The following is a 22,899-nucleotide window of genomic DNA, read 5'->3' on the forward strand; positions in this document are numbered from 1 at the left end:
ATTCTAATATTTTAACTCTTCAATCTAGTTATGTGATTTTCCTTACATTTGCATAATTCTTTTTTTCCTCCCCTCCCCCACACTAAACCTTCTGAAAGGGGAATTATTTATCAACCCTTACAGTACTGATTTTTTGCATACTAGAGGATTCATTGGTATCCAACTTAAAATGGAGTTCTTTCAAATAAAACAGAGCTCCTTTACTTGGGACCTGCAGTCATTACACCTAAGGAAACAGAAGGCCCTTTGTTAAGCAGGTACACATATGCCACGCCATTCAAAGCCAGAGCAACGATTCCCTTCATACCCTTCTGTAAAACTCCAAAAGCCAGTTCAAAAACTCTAAAGCCAGTTCAGTTACACTACTGAGGCAAAAATCTCAATGAGTAGATTAATTTTGTCATATCAGAGTGCAGCACATTTCAAGGCTGCAACACACAGACTCTGAATCATCTTTTCATGAAGAACTGCATTTCTTAAAAATAGTAAAGTAAAAACACTTCAGTTAACATAGTAAGAACTTATTATGAGGAAACTTGAAGCATTCACACAAATTTCTTAACGTGTTTTCCCAACAACAAAAGGGTCCCCAAAGAAACAGCTCCTACCACTGTTTATTCAAAAATACTGAAGCATTGACAACCAGCACTCTACAGTTTAGTTTCTAACGAGCCTTTCCTCCTAACAACATTATTGATTGAGAAACAATATCAGATGTTCAGAAATAGTCTTCCCCCGGTAGCTCTATACAGGTCTCCTCAAACAAAAGGGTTGATGCAGACAATTTCTAAGGATAGCTTATCAGGGAATCAACATGTTGGATCCCATGACCCCCACGTCCTCCTCAAACACCTGAGATCTTGTCCATCCTTCAGAAATGCTTAGCTGCACACCTAACAGCTGCTGAACTGTCATAGTTGGATGATCACAAGTTAACAAGCAATTTAAATGATAACTCTGTCTGCAAGCTGCAGAAGCTCAGCAGCTGTTGGACTAACAGCTGAACGCTTCTAGAAACAGAAAGAAGGGTAAAGTGGACAGCTTGGGACAATAACACATCCCATGGTAAGCTAGTGTGGGTAAATCAAATCCCACAGAAAATTCACTGATTTTCTTACCTTGCCTCAAGCTTCCTTCATTCCATGCCAGCAAGCATGGTAACTGAATAACTAAGTCCTTCACTACCAGAACAATGAGGTGAAACATTCTGTCTCCTATCCACAAAGACTTTGCTGTAGGGAACAGTGTCCTCCTATTCTCTTCACCTTCTTTTCCAGTCACGACTTCCTTGTGAAATTCCCACATGACACTCACATGTAAGCAGCAGTACTGGAAATATGCATCATTTGCATTTGTATGTTATCCCATCCTATTTCCAAGGGCAAAAATTATGGGGGACACAACACAGGATGTTTTGCTTTTCAGTACTTAAACACCAGATTCTCTCCCAGTTAACTATGGAGGGGTGGGGGGTGAAGTCCTCAAAACCCCATCTCCAATTTTAGACACAGAAGCATAACTATGGTAAGCAGATCATCTGCTACTTTTCAGTGCTTCAGCCTGCAATGCCTAAGATACGGGTCAGGTTTGTGATGAAGGAAAGAAGAATTTCAGCCTATGCACTCAGCTATGCTAAGCAACTTGCCTTAAACCATCTTCCAGGATAAAAGATCATAGAATCATAGAATCGCTAAGGTTGGAAAAGACCCACAGGATCATCCAGTCCAACCATTTGCCCTTCACCAATGGTTCCCGCTAAACCATGTCCCTCAACACAACATCCAAACGCTCTTTGAACACCACCAGGCTCGGTGACTCTACCACCTCTCTGGGCATGTGTAAGGGAACATGCTAAGTGCAGAAGATCCTGGGTGAGAGTTACAGCAGACACACGCCACTCTGCGACACAACAAACTGTATTTAAAAGATGGTATCAGCAGCTTAGCAACCATCCAGCAACAGTATAAGCCACTCTTCCATTTTCCGCCCACTTGACACACAGTGATAAATGTAACAATTTTACCTCAGATAAGGATGTTCAATACAAATACATACATTACCTCATATTGACAAAGTTTCCCCAGACAGCTGGAAAATAAAAAGGAGAACATTAACATCATGTAACAACAGTACGAGGTAACTTTTTTGTATCATCATCAGAAGGAACTTAAAAGAATGCTAAGTATATTAATCTCGTGATTTGATTAAGTTGCATACATGGCAGGTACATACGCAAAACAAGTGCCCAGAACGTGATTTTGGAGTATGAGAGGACTTCTGATGATTACATGAGATGACAAAAGGAAGAGAACTGAATGATTTAAAGAGGACAATTCCAGTGCACATATGAAGTTCTCAGACCAACAGATTAGCAGAGCCACGTATCTGATACTATCCCCAAACTATACTACATAAAATATACAAGAATTATCTAACTATAATTTGCCACTGCACACATTAAAAAGAGTTCTAAGCTTGTTTATTAAATATATTGAAAAAAACGTCAAAAGCAGGAAGTCCCATGCACCTGCACCACTGGAACTGAAAACTGCAGAACAGCAAAAAGAAAAAGCGGCCACCACTGAATCACAGAATCACAAGGTTGGAAAGGACCTACAAGATCATCTAGTCCAACCATCCTATCACCATTGCTACCACAAGCCACTAAACCATATCTCATGGCTCCTCATCCAGACACCTCTTGAACGCTGCCAGGGACGGTAACCCCATGAGCTCCCTGGGCAGGCCATCCCACTGCCTGACTGACAGCAGCTGAACCAAATGACAACAGTCCTGCATTAAAGGTAGTTGCACGTGCTAACATGAATGCTTATTCACTATTTATAATAGTGATGTAAACTCAAAATAAAGCCAATAATATGATGAAATGCCTCACTAAGCAAACTGTTCATTTCTTGTACTTCTGCTATGGAAAACAGTTTTAAGGAAGACAACAGTATAAAGTGATACAGCAAACAGGTATCAGCTCTTTGTGTTCATTTGCCAAATCTATTCTTTATCTGAAAACACATCTGAAACTACTGAGAGTTTAAGCACAAAGACTATCACAACACTGATTTTCACTTTCAATGAGGACACAGAATGTAGCTGGAAGTAAAAAAAAAGACACTATAAAGCAGGCTGCAGAACAGAGTCGACAACTTCAAGCTGTCAACACAAATAAGGTTAATGTGGGACAGTTATGTAAGGAACCCCGCAACAATAGGAAACACAAAATATATGCAGAATATCTTCAATAAATCATTCCACAATTGGTCTTAAAAAGACAAGGCTCAGTCTGAGCACCCAAATTACATTGGGCCTTAAGAAGTAGTAGCCTGTATGCAGTTATGGTATTATTATGCATAAAGAAAGTTTCTGAGGCAACCTCAGTGATGGCAAGCAGTGCTTCAGGCCTCGAGTAGCAGCTGAATTAAGTACTTTGTCTGCATTCAGGCCTTGCAGATACATTCCCACAATCGTTATTTACTGATCTCAAACAGTCAGTAAGGTCTTACAGAGATGAGAATAGCAAATTGCAACTGCAGACACAGGCAAAAGAAGGAACAAAACATACAAGAGAATGCACTAATGCAGTTAGTGCTCCACCCTCCAGGGGATGGCAAAGTCACTGAACTGTGTTAAACTACTGAGTGCTGCCGAGTAATACAAATGCATACATGACAGATCATCAGACTAAAGGAGGGCACTCCAACATCTGCAACGGTATCTTAAAATCTCAGTCTTTGGGGTAGGAGAGAGGTAGAGCTTCACATTTGGACAGATGATCAATAAAATCCAGCTGAACTAAGAAACACCGTGGGTTTTACATTAATTAGATTCTCAGTGGGGAAAAGAGAGCATTGAGCACTAAAGTTACATTCCATTTATTTCCCATCTGGTTAGGATTTCAGAATTATTTGCGATAATATTAGTGGAAAAGGGGTTATTTTTTTCTTCCTTTTCCATGAATGACCATCATTTGACAACTACAAGTACACAATTGCCAAGCAGATGACTCAGATATACAATTGTTTCATTTTCTAGGCTGCTGAAACTCGTACACACAATGTACGGTATTGTTTGTGCAATGGCAAGAAACATTTGGGCATGATTGGTGAAGCAGGAATTGACACAACGCAACTCTCCAGCTGCACCACAACCACCACCCGGCCAGTTTTGTTGCAACAAAGATAGTGAAGCTACGCTGCATACAAAAAAACCACTTGCTAAAGAAAATGGGCTAACTGGGCATGAGAGGGTTCCACAACAGGGATGGGGAACTCAGAAAAGCATCCACATATTTCCAACACACTGTGCTTGATATTAAGAGCTCTGTAAAACTAAATGACCTTCCTGAAACTTCCACAAAGCTTGAGTGCTTCTGTAACACACAAAAAAAACGAAACTGCAAAATGAAACACAAAGGAAATTCTGTATGGAAAAACCTGAAGAACACCAAAGTATATCTCATGCAGAGAGGTGCCACAGAAGTTTGCTTGGACATAGTGCCCTCACAAAGGATTCTGAATGCGCAGCTCTAAAGAAGGCTCTCTTTGACTACTGTGCATTTCGTACAGCTTATGTCAAGGTAGAAGGGATCACAGGTTAAGAGGCCGGGGGCCCAAATCAGCAAGCAGAATGAATCAGAATTACAAGCCTAAATCTGAGACAAAAACCCTCAGAGGCACCACAGAACCCATGCCAACCAAGACCAGGCTGCACCAGAAGCTGCAGGTGTAGATGGTTGGAAATGCTTCTCTAACAGCAAGGTCATGAATCAGGCACTACACGCAAACCCATCTTTCTTTCAAAACCACCAGATTCCTAAGAGACCCAATGTGAGCAAACTCTAACATAACTGAGACTTTATTGCAAAAGACGGTCTTTAAGAAAAGAACAGCAACAACAAAACAAAACCAAAGCCAAAACTTTTAAACAGAGAAGTACTTATCAGGGTAACAGTCCTATGCCAACACTCAGGCGTTAGACATTCAACACTCTTCCTCCACAGCCGCACGCAGTGCATATGCTGAAGAACTTCACATTTATGCATCTAGAGAGCATGCACAGCCTTCCTGCCATCTACTGCAACTGTTAAAGTGAAGAATTCATCATTAACTGGACTAGACATTAACTGGACTAGACAGGTGCATGACTTGTAACCAAACAATTAAGACACTCATTACAAGGGAGAAGAGATAGAAGTTCTGCTTATCTTCTCAAAAGACTATTTTTAAACCTCATCCAATGACTCATTAAGGTAGTAATATGTGGCCATTAGTGAAGAGATCAGAGTATTTGGATTGCTCAGGGACACGGAGAAACCAAGATTAATAGCCTGCAGGAGAAAAGGTAGAGTCAAAACGAGACTACATCTGATCTGTGTTGTTTTTCCCCCCACTGCTTCCCTTCCATAAAGTAACAGTCACTTCTCTTGCAAGAGTTTTCAAAGGATTAATTACAAGTAGCACTAAGACTGAGAACACAACTGAGTCGCTAATCACTCCCACAGATATTACACTTGAAAGAAGAAGAATGCCATGACTTGATGAAGTGATAAAGAGCTATTGTTTCAGGAAAAAAGGGGATTTGTTTTTTAAAGCCTTGATCGCAGCACCGTTATTAAAGAGGCTGGCTGAATTTAAATAGTAAACATTAATTACTCCTGGGTCCCCTCCCCCTATTTTGTTTTCCTCCTGCCTCTAAGAGATAAAGCTACAACTACGTGGTAAGCATAATCTCATATAACTGTTGCTGATCGCCAAGACTTCTTGAAACTACTTTAGAAAAAAAAAAAGGACAGTCATGAGCGAGTAAAAGAAAGGCTGTTTTCCTACCGCATACGTGTATATTCCTATAAACTTAACAGTTTGTTAAGTCTTCCTAAATAAGTCCATTTCTGAAATTACACTGGATGCAGAGCAGTGCAATGATTGAGCTATTTTCACCAAAGGAATATTTCAAGAGCAATTCTTCAGATACATTACGCAGGCAGTGCTGGTTTGATTTGAAAGACAAAACCTATTAAATGAAAGCACAAAGTACAGTAGAAATCCCAAGCTATTTGTTGTTCAGCACCCACTATTAAATGCACATTTCCCTACCTAACTCAGTCGCTTTTGGCTCTGGCCAGTTGTACTTCACAGCAGGCACGAGTCGTTCACTTAGATCCTGAAAATGTAGGAATAGGATACATCTTTTGCTTGGAATGCCCTTTCAGTCTGCCGACTGCAATAATACATGCTGTATAGCTTTTTCATAGAACATAGCTTACTACCCTTGCATGTCTTAATTAGCTCATCCACAATAGGCTGCAGAACCAGGAGAGTAGCTCAGCCACAACCTAAAGGTAGGAAAATAGAGAATCTCAAAGGAAATCGGTACCTTTACCCCAAGATGATCCCTCTTCTCTGGGATTAGGAATATGAAATCAATATCAAGTTGTTGTCTATCACAAGGGAACTATAGTAATTAACTTTGAACCTCAAATGATTAGAGATAATTTCAGTCATTTCAGACTGCTTCAGACAATTTCATTAGTCTCAGCACCACGTGCTTTTTAAAATTAATGTTTTAAAAAGCAGGATCCTAATGCCCATGAAGATCCAACTGCATTATGAGCAACAATGAATGCAGTTCCATTAAAACCATTCTCCTTCACAATGACTACGTGGTTTGCATTTCCAAGGCACTTAAAGAAACTTCTGTGTGAACTTTTGCCCAAGCAGATTTAGTTCAAAACACAGGATTTTTTCCCTCTACTGCCCTCCTTACATCCTCTGTTCCTCAGATTAGGAGAGAACAAAAACGATGTCTGTTACAAAGAGATTCTGCTGTAAAAAGAAACAGCGTGAAGGAACACTCTGAATTGATATACAGTTGTTACCTGAACTTCTAGAACAAAACCTTAACCTTTGAAGGCTCAGAGCGAATTGCTTCAGTCAAACCTATTTCAGAGAGATGCACTGATGTTAAAAACAGGATTTATTTTCCTCTTTCTTAAATCAGGCTCTCCATGGTTACACAGCAGCATTGGTTTCTTAGTTAAAAACAAGATTTTTCAGAAGAAAACTTGACAGAATGGGAAAGGATGCAGAGGGAGTTCAAAATGTTGATTACAGACCCATTAAAAAAAAAGTCTTATATTATTTTGCGGACCTCAATTACATATACAGAATCATAGAAAGGCCTGGGTTGAAAAGGACCACAATGATCATTGAGTTTCAACCCCCCTGCTATGTGCAGGGTCGCCAACCACCAGACCAGGTTGCCCAGAGCCACATCCAGCCTGGCCTTGAATGCCTCCAGGGATGGGGCATCCACAACCTCTTTGGGCAACCTGTTCCAGTGTGTCACCACCCTCTGGGTGAAAAACTTCTCCCTAATATCCAACCTAAACCTCCCCCATCCTAATTTAAAACCATTGCCCCTTGTCCTATCACTCTCTACCCTTGTAAACAGCCGCTCCCCTTCCTGTTTACACACTCCCTTCAAGTACTGGAAGGGTATATATATATATATAATGATATAACGATATAAAGGAAGCTAGAGGAAAAGTGGTAATTTTTTTTTCCCTTTACACATTTTTGACTGTATGCTCTGGCTTCTCCAGAAGTATCTCACTTTGCCTTTGGCTGACACTGATATTTAAGCCCAGTAGCGCTGCCTTGCACAATGTGAGCTTGACTGCAGTCAAAAGTTACAGAAAAATCATCAATGGTGTTAATGGAGGTCCCTGTCCAACTCCCAGTTCAGCCCACCTGAATGAGAGGTGGATTTGGGATCTCATACCTTTGCACAGGAGTTTTCTTATCAAATACCTTCAGTTTATAGCATGATGGATCCCTGATTGTTTCTCAGATTGGCATAAGCTCAAAAAAGATACTGTGGGCTCTAAAAGCAAATAGCTACAGGAGAGGGGAGGAAAGAAAAAGCAACTGCTTGGGAATCTTGAAGTAACTCTTAATGGAGGAAATGTGGAGACTTTAATATTGCATCTCAGTACAGACTGGAGACATGACAGTCCTGCAGCCAAGTGAAAGCTGCTCTTTTCAGTGTGAAGAAAAAGTAGTAGAATTAGGCCTCAGTGACACTGGATTTAATTTGCTGCTGACGAGGAACCCTTAGAAAATCACCACTGAAAAAAGCTGAAGTCCCAGCAGCTGGGGAATGGAGATACCCACTTTTGCAGAGGACAGGAACTTTCACTGCACATAGGGATCAGGTGGACATATGAGAAGCTGTGGTGCCCCATCCCTGGAGGTGCTTAAGGCCAGGCCGGATGGGGCCCTGGGTAGCCTGAGCTGGTGGGGGGCAGCCCTGCAGGTGGTTGGACCTAGCTGATCCCGCCCCAAAGAGAGAAGATTAACCAACAGGTTCTCCCTCATGGGAATTAACCTAGACATCAGGATACAGTGGGTTTTTTTTGTTGCTGTTTATTTGTTTTGTGGGGCTTCAAGATGGTTAACAACATCCTTGTATGCCATCCCACAGCTACTCATCTTCCAGCAGAGGAAAAGTAGTCACCAGAATAATGTTTTCATACCTTCTCTTAGAACAGAACACTCATACTCTGCCAAACTGCTACACTCCTACAGCTGTCAGATACAGTATCAGGCAACTGTTTTTTTTTTTCCCCTTTACAAGAGTTAATTGGGCATCGTACTGGATGGAAACCTATTATTAGATATTTATTACTTACAACATTTCAATTCACAATCACTTAAAGGCTGAACAGAGTTCTTCATTTCATTGCTGGGAAATTCTTTCCATCTCTTTTTTTTCCCCCCAGTTCTTTGTTCAGTGTTTCTACTCTTTCCTGTGTCTTACCTCCAGCATATCATTTTTGTCTATCCTGTGTTTTGGCATGAGCAAGGTAATGCTATCTGATTGTTCTCTACCACAAACACAAACACCTGGCACTTACAGCAACTACGTAACAACAGAATGTATCCAGTTTTCATCCCAAAGAACTCATCACAATTTGCAAGTTCCAATCAGGATCTTCCATTTTCATCACTCCCTACACTTCAGTGTGCCCGGTCATCATGAAACTTCCCAGGTTTGAAGTTACTGCCTCAGAACAACAACAGTGGTCTGCAAATAGGTTGATTCCCTACAGAAAGTAAGAATTCTCGGGGAGCCAACAGAAGGACTTTCACTTACACCTAACTGGAGTATGGTGCAATAATTATGTTTTGAATAAGGTCAGAATTATTTTGACAACATGAAATCTAAGCAATCTAAATTACTAACACCTCTGTGAACCCTTTCAACTTGCTGAAAGAACTAAAAATCCTTACGTCTTCCTTCAAACAGCAGCTATCACTCAAAAAAACCTCTCCTTACAAAATGAAATTTATCCTCTCATAGACCTGATCTACACCACTGCAATGCACAAAGTTTGCTGAGAAACAGTTTCTCCTTGTGCTTTAATACAACACTGTTTTGTTTTTGTTTTTAACTTGTAAAGAAAACAAAGCAACAAAGAAAGCATAAGGGGTTGCTTTCTTCCCCAAAGAGGTGCACATCTAGGAAGGTGTTATATAAGTCTGAAATACACTTAAACAAATGCAATTCCAACACATACACTATAACCGCACGCGCAGGTATTTAATACATTCCAGAAACTTGGAAGGCAGTTTCAAGCAACCGAAACATCTCCTTTCCTCCCTAAATATCTGCAAACAGGAAGCGTTTCCCTTTCTCTTTTACAAAGCTCATTTTCCTTCTTGAAGGCTGACTGATCAAAGTGCAGTTTTAACTGGTGGTTTTCAACTTCTTTGGACTCTAAGGAAGGAGAGGTAGGGGTCACTGTGTCAACTCACCTGAAGGGGTCTGGCAAAAGGTAACTGGGTTAATTATTACGTAACTTCATCAGTAACATCACAGATCAGCTGCAACAGATGATAAATCAAATGCAAGTCATTCTGAAGCTGTAAAACTGCCATGCAGAATGGTGAAGGTAAAAGGGTTTATAGCGGTTAAGGAAAGGGTTGGAGTTTTTGTTTGTTTTGTTAAAATGAGGACTAAAATTAAAAAGATAGTGTCCAAACATTGCTTTTTTCTCCCCCCCACACATGGCCCACAGAATGGGGGAACATTCTTCATGAAGCTCAGAGAGGCAGAGAATATTCCACACTCCAGATTACAATGATATACACTTTACAAACCGCAGAACCTGAGCAGTCATGTGAGACAGCAAGATTCAGATCAGAGATAGGGATCAAGTAAAGGGTCATGACTCAAGTCAAACTACTGAATGCTGCAGATTACTATTTACTACTATGATTTTCTCAGTTACAGTATTGGCTACTGTAGCATACTGTGAGGCTGCTGAAAAACAACTCTCTTCTCCCCATTACATTTTACAAGCCCGTTCAAGTAAGCTGACACAGAAAGCCCCCACATCTCCCTCCCAAGGGTCCAAGGACCTGAAGTTGAAAACCACCAGTTCAAACTCTGCTTTGACCAACTAACATTCAAGAAAGAAGGGCAATATAAAATGACAGGGAAACATCACTCCTTTGCAAAAATGCAGAGAGGGAAGCAGATGAAAGCTCTAAGAGTACCTATCCTGGAGTGGAACAATGGCAGCACCACCTCCTGCACAAGCCACAGTAAAGACAAATCCTAAGTGGAGATACCCTGGGAATGGTATGAATGAGTTTCTCCAAGATACCAAAAAAATTCACAAAACAGACTAGAGCAACAACAACAACAACGATTCCAAGTCCCGATTTGCTGGCCAGTTATTCCTGATGTAAACTCCAAACTGCTACTGGAGCTCAGTCAAATTTTCATGAGCTACACAGCAGTGTCTAGTTCAAAGCCAGCAAGCAAACGTTTAGGGTTTGTTTTTTGGATTTCTATTTATATTTATATATATTTTTTTTGGTAGAGAATCTGTGGCACGTTGGTGCAAAAAGCAGGCAAGCCTGATGTCACAACAGACCACTCCTGAGTCATCCTCGGCCTGTCAATCCTGCTGTCTCATAAAACAGACAGGGAACGAAGAACTGCTCCTGCTACTCTCAAAAGCAGTGCCAAAGAACTTCCAGACAGCTAGCTTGAATCAGTAAGACAAGACCAATTTCACAGTTCTTTTTCTACTATGAAAAGTGAAATTACAAGCTTATCAGAATAAAAAAAATTAAGTATCCTTCAATCCTTATTTTGAACACACAAGGTGCAAGAGGCTGGTAAGATTTAAGCCGAGAAGCTTACCCATGCCTTGTTATTCTGAGAGAAGGGGACACGACATTCTTCCTACCTGATGGAAATCTGACAAAAAAAATGGCTAACATTATAAAACAAGGGCTAGCAATCACTGACATTAATAATGCTCAGAGACATCAAGCTCCTACCCTGCTAAACGCACTTAACTCACGTTACTTTGACACTTTAAGTTGTTTAAGCAGCTGCTCTTTGATTTCTTTTATAAAGGAAAAACGTCTTAATGCTGGATCTCATAACAGCACCCTACTATTCATTTGCTTTTTCTTTAGAAAACGAGCAGGGCTACTGACATACTTCCAGAGAACTATTTGATCTACGAAGGAGCAGTGAGAACTGTTCTACTTTACCAGAAATAGAACTCTTCCTTTACTTTCGGTGAGATCATGCAACTCCCTTGTTACACCAAGACATCAGATTACTTACAGTAGCATCAAAATTAAAGCAAGCTGTGTAGATGGACAAATTGGTCTGTAAAATCTTGTAGCCAGGATTCAAAAATCTACTTCCAACAACTTCAATAAGGGCCCGAATCAGTCTCACTGAAGCACCTCAGTATGCCTGTATAAAGCTGAATGAATACTTAAAACCTCAAAGGAAAGGAATTTATGGTATCTATTTATTGATATACTGCTCCACAAAAAGGCTTTTTTTTTTTAATTCAGTAAATATGTGCATATTGCAGCAGATATTTTTGTATTTTTTTTTCAGTACCTTTTTAATTGGTTGCTTGTTTATGATCTGTCTACTTTTCTCTTGCAATGGACAACAAAAATCAATTAAATCCATTTCACTGGCATTTCTAATCACCTCATGTTCTTAAGCTGCAGCTTCACAATGGCTCCAAGATGAAAGTGCAGCCTGTCACTGAAAGGATTTGTTCTGGTCCACCTCCACACTCTGTCCCTCTTCTTTCATTGATGCTACCAAACCTGCAGCATCTTGCAGGGGAACAAATCAGAGCAAAGATGTAACACACTTTGGTCATGGCTCCCCATTATATCTAGCACACTGCAGCCATGCAGACAGCAATGCAAGAGAGTTAACTAAGCTAATTCTGGAAACAAACAAACAAAACCACCTACAGAGAGATCTGGACAGTTCACTAGCCACAGTATCACCAGATTTAAGCGAACAATGATTTTTGAAATTAATATAAAGTAGACTCAGAAAAATGAGACATCAAATATGAAAGAGACAGAGATTGAAAATAAGGACTCTTCTTACTTTAAGTGGTACTAGGGAATTAGTGGAGTCTGTAAGAATCCAAGGTATCTTAAACCTGCTTAACCTGATTGCACAGCTCACATGACAGTGGTACTTCAACCAAATTCAGCAAGGCTCCTTAGATAAGACCCAAGTTGTAGAACCAGCAAGGTTCTGCCAAACACAAAGCACAGCTCCCCATCTCCCCACTGCACCACTTCCTCAGCTGGGCCAAAATAAGTGTCTGAATACCCACGTTGTAAACTGGTTACAACCTAAAAAGGAAGCTGAATTCTCACCAGGTGATCTTACACCAGACCTCCTTTAGCTGGTGTACAGGACAACAGTTTAAGTCCTTGTATTTGGAGGACTGGTAGGAAAGGGGAGATGTGGAACAGAGATGCCTAAGCCACCCTAGACATCCAACATGTGTGCGCTGTGAACCTACCAGGACAGCCACCCAAAGACTCTTGAGAACAAGAGGACTGAGAGTCTGTCAACAGCCTGTGATAAGCTCTTCCTCTGGTTTACTGACTCCAGAAGAGAAGTTCTTCAGACAGATTTAACTAATGTACATTCAAAGGCAGAAGCTTTCTATAAAATAAAACATTTTTCCAAAAGATACTCTCCAAACATTCTCCCATGGCTTCATATGCAAACTCACAAAATGGTACTAACAAAAACAAACAAACAAACAAACAAAAAACCACATATCTCCTAGTTCATAAAAACAAACAAACCAACCCAAAACTCCACATACTTCCACGTATCCCACTCCCTAAAACAATGTGCTCCAACTCCGGTTCCCCATGCACTAAACACCAAATAGGAATTCATTGGAAGGAGGCTGCACAGCCTGAAAATACTTAGTCATTTGGAGAGCACTTGAGAGAGAAGGAACGTAAGAAGTGCCAGCACATACACCTACACCAGCAGCTCAGTTTTCTCAAATTCCATGCTATTTTAGTCTTGCAATATCTGACAGCATGTAGAGCGCAGTGATGATTCAGTAATATTGCAAGTAGTACACCATCAGGATAGGGGGATGGAATCATAATCACTTCCACAGAAAAGATAATGAAAAATAGATTCTCTACAATCTATTACATCAGTGGCATCTGCCAAAATAAGATACTACTTGGAGACACCAGAACAATAACTAATGATTCTGCTACCCTACTACTGCTGAAAAGATGGAGTAGTACAGCAACTGGACACGGCAGATCTGCAGAAACCATACCCCCACCAGATATCAACCTAACCCCTTTTTAAGCTGCCCTTTGCCACACCCATCTGCAGTCTTCTCCTGATTTTCTCAAACTCAAAGAACGACCAGAAGCAAAGAGAGAGAAGATTTCTATAACCCGCAGCCCAAACAGCAAAAACAATACAGCAGTTTTCCCCTTCCTTAAGGCTAGATTTTACCCAGACAACAAAAATCACCTATGTCCACAGAATCTATTCAGTAGCCAGGTCCTAGCAGCCATACCAATTGCCACTCAACCCCAGTGCCTGATAGCTTTGCTTTCTATATTAAGTTTTCTCTTTTGCAAAACGTCAAATCCTTTCAGAAGCAGAACAGTCATCATTAAGCCATTCAGCTTTACTATGCATGGAACCTTAAGTCACTTGAACAAACTGGGAAGAGAAGGCTCGGTGGACACCTGAGAGCAGCCCTCCAATACTTAAAGGTAGCTTATAAGCAGGAGGGAAATCAACTTTCTACATGGGTAGGTAGTGACAAGAGGGAATGGTTTTAAACTAAAAGAGGGGAGATTTCGGTTAGATGTTGGGGATATTTTTTACTGAGAGGGCAGTGAGGCGCTGGCACAGCTGCCCAGAGAAGCTGTGGTGCCCCATCCCTGGAAGCGCTCAAGGCCAGGTTGGATGGGGCCCTGGGCAGCCTGAGCTGGTGGGGGGCAGCGTGGGATCTGAAGTCTCCTTTAACCCAAACCACTCTGTGATTCTATCAAACTGTTCTAATAGTGACAGCAAGCATACGATTTCAACAATTTCAACAGTGACTGAATAATGAGATCTTGCAGGCAGAGTAACATGTGGCAGCAAAGGGAATTCCTATCTTGCAGTTCTGGCGTAGGAAACACCATCTTTCCTCCAACATGCCCAAGCTGTACCTCTGAACCCTGCCAAATGCACAGGGAGGATCCCGAGCGGCCCTCGCACACACCCATCTCCGAGGCGAGCTCACCTACACACGCTGTGCAGCACCGAGAGCATCTAGCGATGCTGACAGGGCTTCCACGATCCCGCCTCGTGACGTGCAGGCCACACAAAATCCACACAAGCCCGAAGCGAGAGCAGGCTAACGCTAAATAAACCCGATGTGCGAAAGGCACGAGAAAGGGAAGACGGTTCACAGCCGAGCACGGTATATCTCAGGGTCTATCTGACTCACGCCTGTAACCCACGCCGTAAACATTCCACTCAGCGGCTTATTCTAAGATCTCCGCGAGTACTTTTCGTGCCTCTCGGCACAAGAGGCACACCCCGAGCCCCGTCCCGCCGGCACGGCCACCCCGCGCAGCGCGGCCCGCTCGCTCCGAGCCGCCCCGCCGGGCCCGAGGAAGTTTCCGCGGGGCGGCGAGACGGAAACCCAGCGGAGCCCCCTCCCCGCTCACTCACAGGCGACGTAGGCGATGCAGGCGAGCCCCACGAGCAGCTTCATCCTCCTGCGGTTGATGGCGGTCAGCAGGCGCAGCAGCGGCCCCTTGCTCACCATGCCCAGGGCACGCAGCGCCGGGCACGCCACCCGCGGCTCCCCCCCGCCCGGCTACCCGGGAACCGCTCGCGCAGGCGCAGCGACGCCCGCCCGCCTTCCTTCTCCTTCCTTCCCCCGCTCTGGTTGTGCTCGGCGGCCTGAGCAGCGGCGGCGCCGCGCCGCCTGGTAGTGCGCACGCGCAGTTCGCGGCGCTCCGCAAGTGTGTGGGGGTGTGGGGCGGAGCGCTGAGGTGGCGGTGCTGCTGGGCTCGTTTGTTCTTTCGTCTGTCCGTTCTTCCTTAGTAACAAGCCGCGGGTTCTGGGTTAGAGGTTCCTTGGGGGCGGCCGCCTTCCACAGAGCGAGCCTGAGGCACCCGCTGCCTTTCTGCTCTACTGGCTCGGTCCTTTACGGTGTTGCCTTGTATGTGTGGCTTTGTCTCCTGTTGACTCCCGCGGTGACCTGCTGGTCGCAGGCAGGCTGCACGTACAAAAACGCACCTCACACGTGTGCCACGCTTTGTTTCTAAGCAGTCCTGGTGTCCGGAAAGCTCCATTTGCTTCAGTGCAAGCAACCTGCTCTAGCGGGAAGTACTCCTGCCCATAGCAGGGGTTGCAACTGGTGGTCTTCAAGTCCCCCCCAGCCCAAACGAGAGAGGAGGCTCAGGGGAGGTCTTAACACTCTCTATGAAGACCTGAGAGGAGGTCCTTTCAAGCTGGGGGTTGCCCTCTTCTCCCAGGTAACAGCGATAGGACAAGAGGGAATAGCCTCAAATTGTTCCAGAGGAGGTTGGATCAGGTTGGATATTAGGAAACATTTCTTCTCAGAAGGACAGCTGTCCAAGGAGGTGGTGCAGTCACCATCCCTGGAGATGTTCAAGAACGTGTGGATGTGGCACTGAGGGACATGGGCAGTGGGTGTGGTGGGGGTGGGCTGCTGGTGGGTCTTGATCTTGGTGGTCTTTTCCAACCTTAATAATTCTATGATTCAGTCTGTTTTTCCACGAATCTCTTTGCTATGATGACTGTACAGTGCTGTTGGTTTGTTACTTTACTGGCTTTTTTTCCTGTTCCAAAGAAATAGTTTATTATGTTGTATCTGTGTAGGATAATAAGATTTAAGCTGCTCTAAAATAGTTTACCAGCAGTTTACCAATCCATCTCAGTATTATGGCCTTCAAACAGTTTCTGACAAACATTCTTTTTCATATTCATCTCCCTCAGGAAAATACTGCAAGACTAAGTGTTCTTGAACTAAATGACTCGTTTCAATTATTTACTTACAGCAGAAAAGGACAGCTGTTTACTGTGACCTCTGTCCAGCAAAGGCCCACATACTTAGCAAGAGTTAACTCCTCCTTGTTATGAGGAGTAAAATGTGAGAAAAGTCAAGAAGTGTAAATCTTCAAAGGATAATGTGCAGTTAGATGCCATTTGGCATGATGAAGAATATCACACTGCAGCCCGGAGAGGCAGTGACATTATTCAGGAAGCCTTGAGAATCAATATTTCCTGTCTCCTACTCCTGTGCTGTAAGTATAAAGCCAACTCCTTTCCTGTTGACTTTTGTTTCTTTTGGTTTGTATATGATATACTTTACTTGCATGTTTATTCCACTTGCTTATAGACATGTGGAGAAGAGAGTATAAACATAAAAATCATTTAAAATACGATCTAGCACTGAGCTTATCTGCAGAGCAATCACTCAGATAGTAACAGTTTATACCAGGAGTAAATTTGGGCATCAAAAATCTACAGCTGAACAGTGCTGCTTGAAAGCTAGAGAATATTACAGTTATTATTGTATCCCTTTTACAAGATGAGCCCTGCAGCTCAGACTCCCATTGTTTTTAGTCAGAATTTTGAATAATGGTACTCACATGCACAACTCACGTTCCACAGGCCTTTACGGATAGACAAGACACTTTTAACAATTGCCCTGCCTGAAGCTCAGCTGCACAGTCCACCAGGCTGCTTGCATAAGACACCTTCCTTGGTGCCATCCATCCTCTGTGTTCAGGCCCGTTTTGGTACAGAAACATATTGAGACAGTCTGCAATCCATGAAGATGAGAAAAGGAGAGTATGGAAGCAGAATGCTCTGTGGGAGTTCATGATGGAGAAGACTAGAATCATGTGGAAGCAGCCTAACTATGCTCCCTAAAGGGCCAGCTCATTGTTACATGTAGCATCTGACTACATCCATGCCTTTTTTGCAAGTAGTCCAAAGCATGTCTAACTCAACATAGGCTGCAGGAGAGTGTGCTTAAAAGTCCATTATATCTCAACTATAACAATAGGCAAGTACATTTTAAGTGCTATGAAGTTCTCTAGTCAAACAGTAGCCAACGGTAGGGATGCTTATTTCAGGATGCGTTTGGTCACCCCCACAACCTTGTGCCAAAGACTGGCATCAGTAGCAGAGATTCTGGCACATAGTAGCTTGCTAAATGTGTCAAGAGAAAGACTGAAGGATGGTATGGCTTTGGAAGCTGGCTCTTATGAGACTGCTATGCATCAGAAAGCAAGCATCTATCTGCCTTGGGTCATTATCTTTGCGAGGCTGTCAGTATGACCTCAGCTAATGGCAATCCTCTCAGGGCTAGTTTGCAAGCAATAAACCCTGTCTCTCATATTACAGTTTTCATCCTTAGTTCTTAAAGTGCTTTATGAGAGCATTATGATTTTTCACAAAACCACAGCCTGTGAAATTACGTCAATTTTTTAAAATGATTTTTGTTTTATAATTATGTCTTCCTTAATAATTAAAAATGTGAAGGCACAGTTGTATATACCTGAATGACTGGTATGAATTTAGAATTAACAACATCCCTGCAACATCCTATTCTTTGAAGCCTGACCAAATCAGAGCTGTGGAAATGTGCAATTACCCAGCTGTTGTTTAAGAATAAGAAAAAAAAAAGGAGTGCCATGATATGAACAATTTCTGTGTGGTGTTACATAAGGGAAGCTGTTCTGTCCTGTGGAAATACAGGGAAGATCCTGTGCTTCTGCCCCAGTCATGTTTCTGCAAGAGATAACGTTCCACAATATGATCTGCCAAACAGAAATGGACTCTGGGCAGTGAGACCCAAGCAGAGAGAACTGCTGTGCATGAGATAAGGAAATGAGCTGCAAAGCACTGAAAAAAATGCAAAAATAAAAACAAGCCATTACCACCATATTACTATCATCTTTTGTGACTTTATTCTCTGAGTCAATTAAGGCTGAAAGTAGACAAGAAAGTAAGACTGTGTTGGACAGCTCTGCCCTCCCTTGCAGTCCTTCTGCATCTACAGCTGTACCACGGCTAATGGTACACTCCTGGGAAGAATTTTTCTGGTACCTTTATCTTCTTCTAGGAAATCTATAGGTTATTCTATGGAGTAGGATTTTTGTACTGCATAGGCACAACAGTGCAGTTGTACAGAGCCCTAGATAATCTTGAAAAAACAATGGCATTTGGTCCTGTTCAGATAGTAAAAATATGGAAACAGGTTTTAACAACAAAGTTTGAAATGACAAATGTTGTGTTTTGTTTTGTTTTTAAATTAAGTCTACTTTTACCAATAGATTATAGTGAGGAGGGGAACAGACAAAAAAGTCTGAGATAAAGCTGGCAGTATTTCTTCTTAGGAAAAGATGGAAGTTAGAGAGTTTGTGGGTTTTTTTCTAAGACAAAAGAAAAGGGAACTTGCAGTTCTGGGAATTGTGTCAATTTTTTTAACATTAGCATCTCAAAAGAGAAGAAACTGCTATCTGCTTCAGAGAGTTATTATTTAATATTTGGATGGTGATGGCGATAAACAATTTCAAATACGAATAGATCACAGCTGCCCTAGGGATTACATGAATGCAGAATTGAGTCAATCCTCGACCTTGAAAGCATACAAAGTAGGAGGCCGATCACCCAGCGAATGTGAACAAACAAACAAGTGGGTGTCAAATTTGGAAATGACTGCTCGAATACAGATTTGCAGAAGTTAGGTGAATCATTTCATTATTTAACCAGCTATTTGCAAAGAATGAATTATAACATGCAGGCAAATAATTACATGTTAAAAATCTTTGCAATCCATCTATTTTGTTAATCAGTTTCCTTGGGTTCTCTTTTAGTCCCAAGATGTCATTCTGTGAAAGCTGAGAAACTCCTTTTCATATCAAGAACATAGAAACCCAACACACAAAGCTGCTTAGAAAAGTTGCTTCCATCTCCAAATTTGAAATGGATATAGCATAGAAAGACAAATAAACGTCAAGCAACAATTACAGATTGACTGGTAAGAATTACCTACCTAAAGTACTTGTTCTTCATGACACATTTTTTCCAAGGTAACCAAAGATGACCCCATACATGTTCAAAGTTGAAAAAAGATTTTGAGGTGCTGTGTCTGTTCTGAAAGTGTAGAAGATAACTGAATAAGAATGAAGTAGCAGAGAGAATGGCTAAACTGCAGAAGCTTGTGAGCAGTTGTAAGCACTGCTCCTCAAAGTTCTTTTATCATCCATCAAAGAGGCTAGTTTATTAGTCTGGGTCAGCAATCATTCACTCCTCTTTTACATTTCATTATTTCCCTAAATCCTTTGGAGATTTTTAATTGGTATAGTTCTACCCTACAGCATCTGGGAAGTAGTGACTTTGAATGGCTTTATTTTGAGTTGGATTCAAAGTCATAACAGTATGTTAGCCCAGAAATAGAAAAAAAAAAAAAAAAGGTTGTTTTGGGGTGAGTCAGTGATGTATATGCATGTAATGTGCAGTCAAAGTAGTGGCTGAGAATGGCTTTTTAAGGAAATCCTCTTGGGGGTTATGCTGGGAATCTATGCTGGCTGCTGCAACGCTAGGGACAGGGAAGCTGTTTGGCATCTGTATTTGTAATGATGCAGATTGGGTGTGATCTTAGCTCTTTTAGCTGTATAGTATATTAAAGGTCGTCTTCTCCTTTCCTCCTGCGAGCTCCAGGCAGGTGATTTACAAACCACCTCAGTGATAGCGATTTTGCATTACGCAGATGTGAAGATTATCAATTGAATTGTGAGTAGCGAACTAATGTTGAGTAACTGAGTAAGCCAGGCTTACTGTAAACTGTAACTGAGTAAACCAGGCTTACACATCTGCTCTGTAGTCTAGATACATTACTGATGGCTTTTCCCTCTGAGGCAGGAAAGAATCTTAGTGCTGTTCATCGCAAAACATTACTGGCAAATAAAGCAGAAAGTAAATGTCATTAAAGGTGTTAAGAGAACTTGTAAGGTTGATAGAAAGGCACTAGCTGGAAGAGTCTATATCACAGTCCAGTTGAAATGTATTTGGAATGCTTAGATTCCTACTGATACTTGGTATTATTCTTCTTCCACAAATTTCCCTAGCTGTAGTGCCAGAGAGGTAGGACGACTGACAGACACATTTCTGGAAATGTAATGTAAAAACATTATTAAGTTTATGTGACATGTAGCTATAAAGTTGCATGATCTTATGAAGATCTACATGATCTTATGAGATCTAGAACAGCTGCAAACAAAACAGCCTTTTGTTGCAGGCTTCTCAAGGGCTGGTCAGCAGAGGGCCGTGTGACCCATAGGAGCATATGTTCTACGCACAGATGTGCCTGTGTACTCCAGATCTGGGATTTCATCAGGGATAAATATTTCCTTTTTCTCCCACAAGAAATTATTTTTCCTTCTGGATGGAGTGGTGCAGAGATGTGTACAGACAGAATCTCGCAGACATGCCCTTGCTACAAAGAAGACTGATGTTATCCTAGGCTTTGTTAGTCAGAATCTCACCAACGGGTCAACGGAGGTGATCTTTCCACTCAGGACAAGTGATGCTACACATGGAGCCCCGTGTCCACTTCTGGGCTCTACAGTACAAGAAAGACGTGGACTTGCTAGAGACAGTCCAATGAATGGCCAGAAAAAAACTAAGGGACTGTAACACCTGTTCTATGAGGAAAGGCTGAGAGAGCTGGGACTGTTCAGCCTGTATAAGAAAAGGCTCAGGGTGGATACGTGATGAGATGGTGCAAAGAAGACAAAGCCATTGGTACCCAGGGATAGGACAAGAGTTAATGTGCACAAACTGGAATGCAGGATTCTCCCTTTGATCATCCCGTAATGCTTTCTTACTGTGCGAGTGACTGAAGAATAGAGCAGGCTGTCCAGAGAGGCAGCGTGGTCTCCTTGGAGATCTCCAAAAGCCACCTGGGCATATGCCTGGGCACTCTGCTCTAGGTGGCACTGCTTGAGCACAGACTGGACCAGATGGACCCAGAGGTCTCTGACAACTTCAGCCATTCTGTAATTCTGTATTTACAAAGTAAACAAAAGCACAGGTCTGAATATTTTCCTTTGCTGTGTGTCCTTGTGTTACTCTTGTTCTGTTCCCTGATACAGCTGAATAGATACAAAACCATGTGAATGCAAGTATGAATTGACTTCAGTAATCTCAAGAGAAATATTCATGTGAATAAAACTACTAATGAACAGCCTTCTATGTAACCTTATTCTCTTTTGTAATTTCCACCTTTAGAATTATAGCCTATGATCAAGGTAGTTTCAGTATCAAATTTATGTTTTGAAGTAAGGAGGATTAGTAATTTCCAGATAAGTTTTACAGAAGCTAATAAGATTTGACCAAATAAACTTTCATTGCTGCCTTCCAAAGTTAAATCATAGTCTTACATAAACAATAAATTCCCCCAGTGAATACCTGTTAAATGGATTTGCAAATTGTGTTGCAGCCCAATAAACAAACAAACAAAATTAATAAACAAACCCTTGAATGTTCTTGTTATACAAATTGTGAATTCATTCCTGGCAAACGCAATACCTCCACAAATCTCCAAGCCATGTAAAAGCAGTGTGAACTTTTGAGTATGAAACTTATTCATAGAAAAAAAATGTGGTAATTCTTATGTGCGTATTTTTACCTTGTGCCTGTCATTGGAACTGAAGATTTATTGCTACAATACATATTAAAAGCAACCAACAGTAGACAAAAGGCTTAAGGCGTACTGTGTTTGAACATTAGATCAAAAATAATTATTAAAAAAATATCTTTTCCTGTTCTGCCAGTGCTTCCATGGGAAGGTTTTATAAATAAACGGGCTTACATTTATCATGGGCTTCCAACTTGGCAATTAAGCTAAGTTGTTTAGGCCAGTCCTAGACAATACACTATGACCTTACTGGCTCATGCAACCTTCTCTTTTTCCTGTGGAAACAATACTGTGAAGTGAATGGTGAATTGTGGAAGGAATGTGGTAGAGGCGAAGCCAAAACATACACCTGAATTACTTCTGGAAGTACTCCTAGATCCTGAAGTTTTAACTGCTTTGAAGGATTTTACAAAAGGTTCTGAGAAAAGGAAGCCTTTCATCAGGAGGCTTACATCTGTGGTGTAGAGGTCTGTAGAACTAAAAGGTATCGAAACCTTTCTCCTATGCACGTGTGATAGGCTGAATATGTAGGAACAGAATCTCAAACTAGTGCCTATTAAAAGGTAAATCATTATACTGATTCAAGTTACTGGTGATTTCAGCAAATGCATGGCTCCAGAGCTTGCCTACTGCACACACAGAAAGATTTCCGAACGAAGCTGTACAGCATTCACTTCCTGTGCCCATATAGATGGTACTGGAAAAAGACATCTCTTGTGAAGATAGCTTAAACCAGTTTCCTGAAAAGAATCAAGCAGTATCAATGAAATGTGTTGTTACTAGGCATTTTACCCCAGTCT

The 22,899-nt window shown here is 41.8% G+C and overlaps 1 protein-coding gene and 1 long non-coding RNA gene across 6 annotated transcripts in view; one reads left to right on the top strand and one right to left on the bottom strand.

The window, feature by feature from the left end:
* The window catches only part of UXS1 (UDP-glucuronate decarboxylase 1), a 55,262-nt gene extending 40,010 nt beyond the window's left edge, over positions 1-15,252 (bottom strand). For both annotated transcript variants that reach the window (XM_015277923.4, XM_416926.8), the window contains exons 1-2: positions 15,088-15,252; positions 2,061-2,088 (exon numbers count right to left, since the gene is read on the bottom strand). In XM_015277923.4, coding sequence (XP_015133409.1) covers positions 2,061-2,088; positions 15,088-15,184 — 125 coding nt within the window. In that variant the 5' untranslated portion in view covers positions 15,185-15,252. The remainder of the gene's footprint in view (positions 1-2,060; positions 2,089-15,087) is intronic.
* A 70-nt stretch (positions 15,253-15,322) lies between these two features.
* Positions 15,323-22,152, top strand: LOC112531517. Of its 4 annotated transcripts, none has more exons than XR_005839460.2 (4): positions 15,323-15,899; positions 16,446-16,691; positions 17,062-19,438; positions 20,827-22,094. It is a non-coding gene; the product is annotated as an uncharacterized LOC112531517 (long non-coding RNA). The 4 variants fall into 4 exon arrangements; XR_003073316.3 differs by having other exon boundaries at positions 19,275-19,438; positions 20,827-22,091; XR_005839464.2 differs by lacking the exon at positions 17,062-19,438 and having other exon boundaries at positions 20,699-22,152.
* Positions 22,153-22,899: the final 747 nt, after the last annotated feature.

Source organism: Gallus gallus, chromosome 1 (genome assembly GCF_016699485.2).
Source record: "Gallus gallus isolate bGalGal1 chromosome 1, bGalGal1.mat.broiler.GRCg7b, whole genome shotgun sequence".
NCBI classification, from domain to species: domain Eukaryota; kingdom Metazoa; phylum Chordata; class Aves; order Galliformes; family Phasianidae; genus Gallus; species Gallus gallus.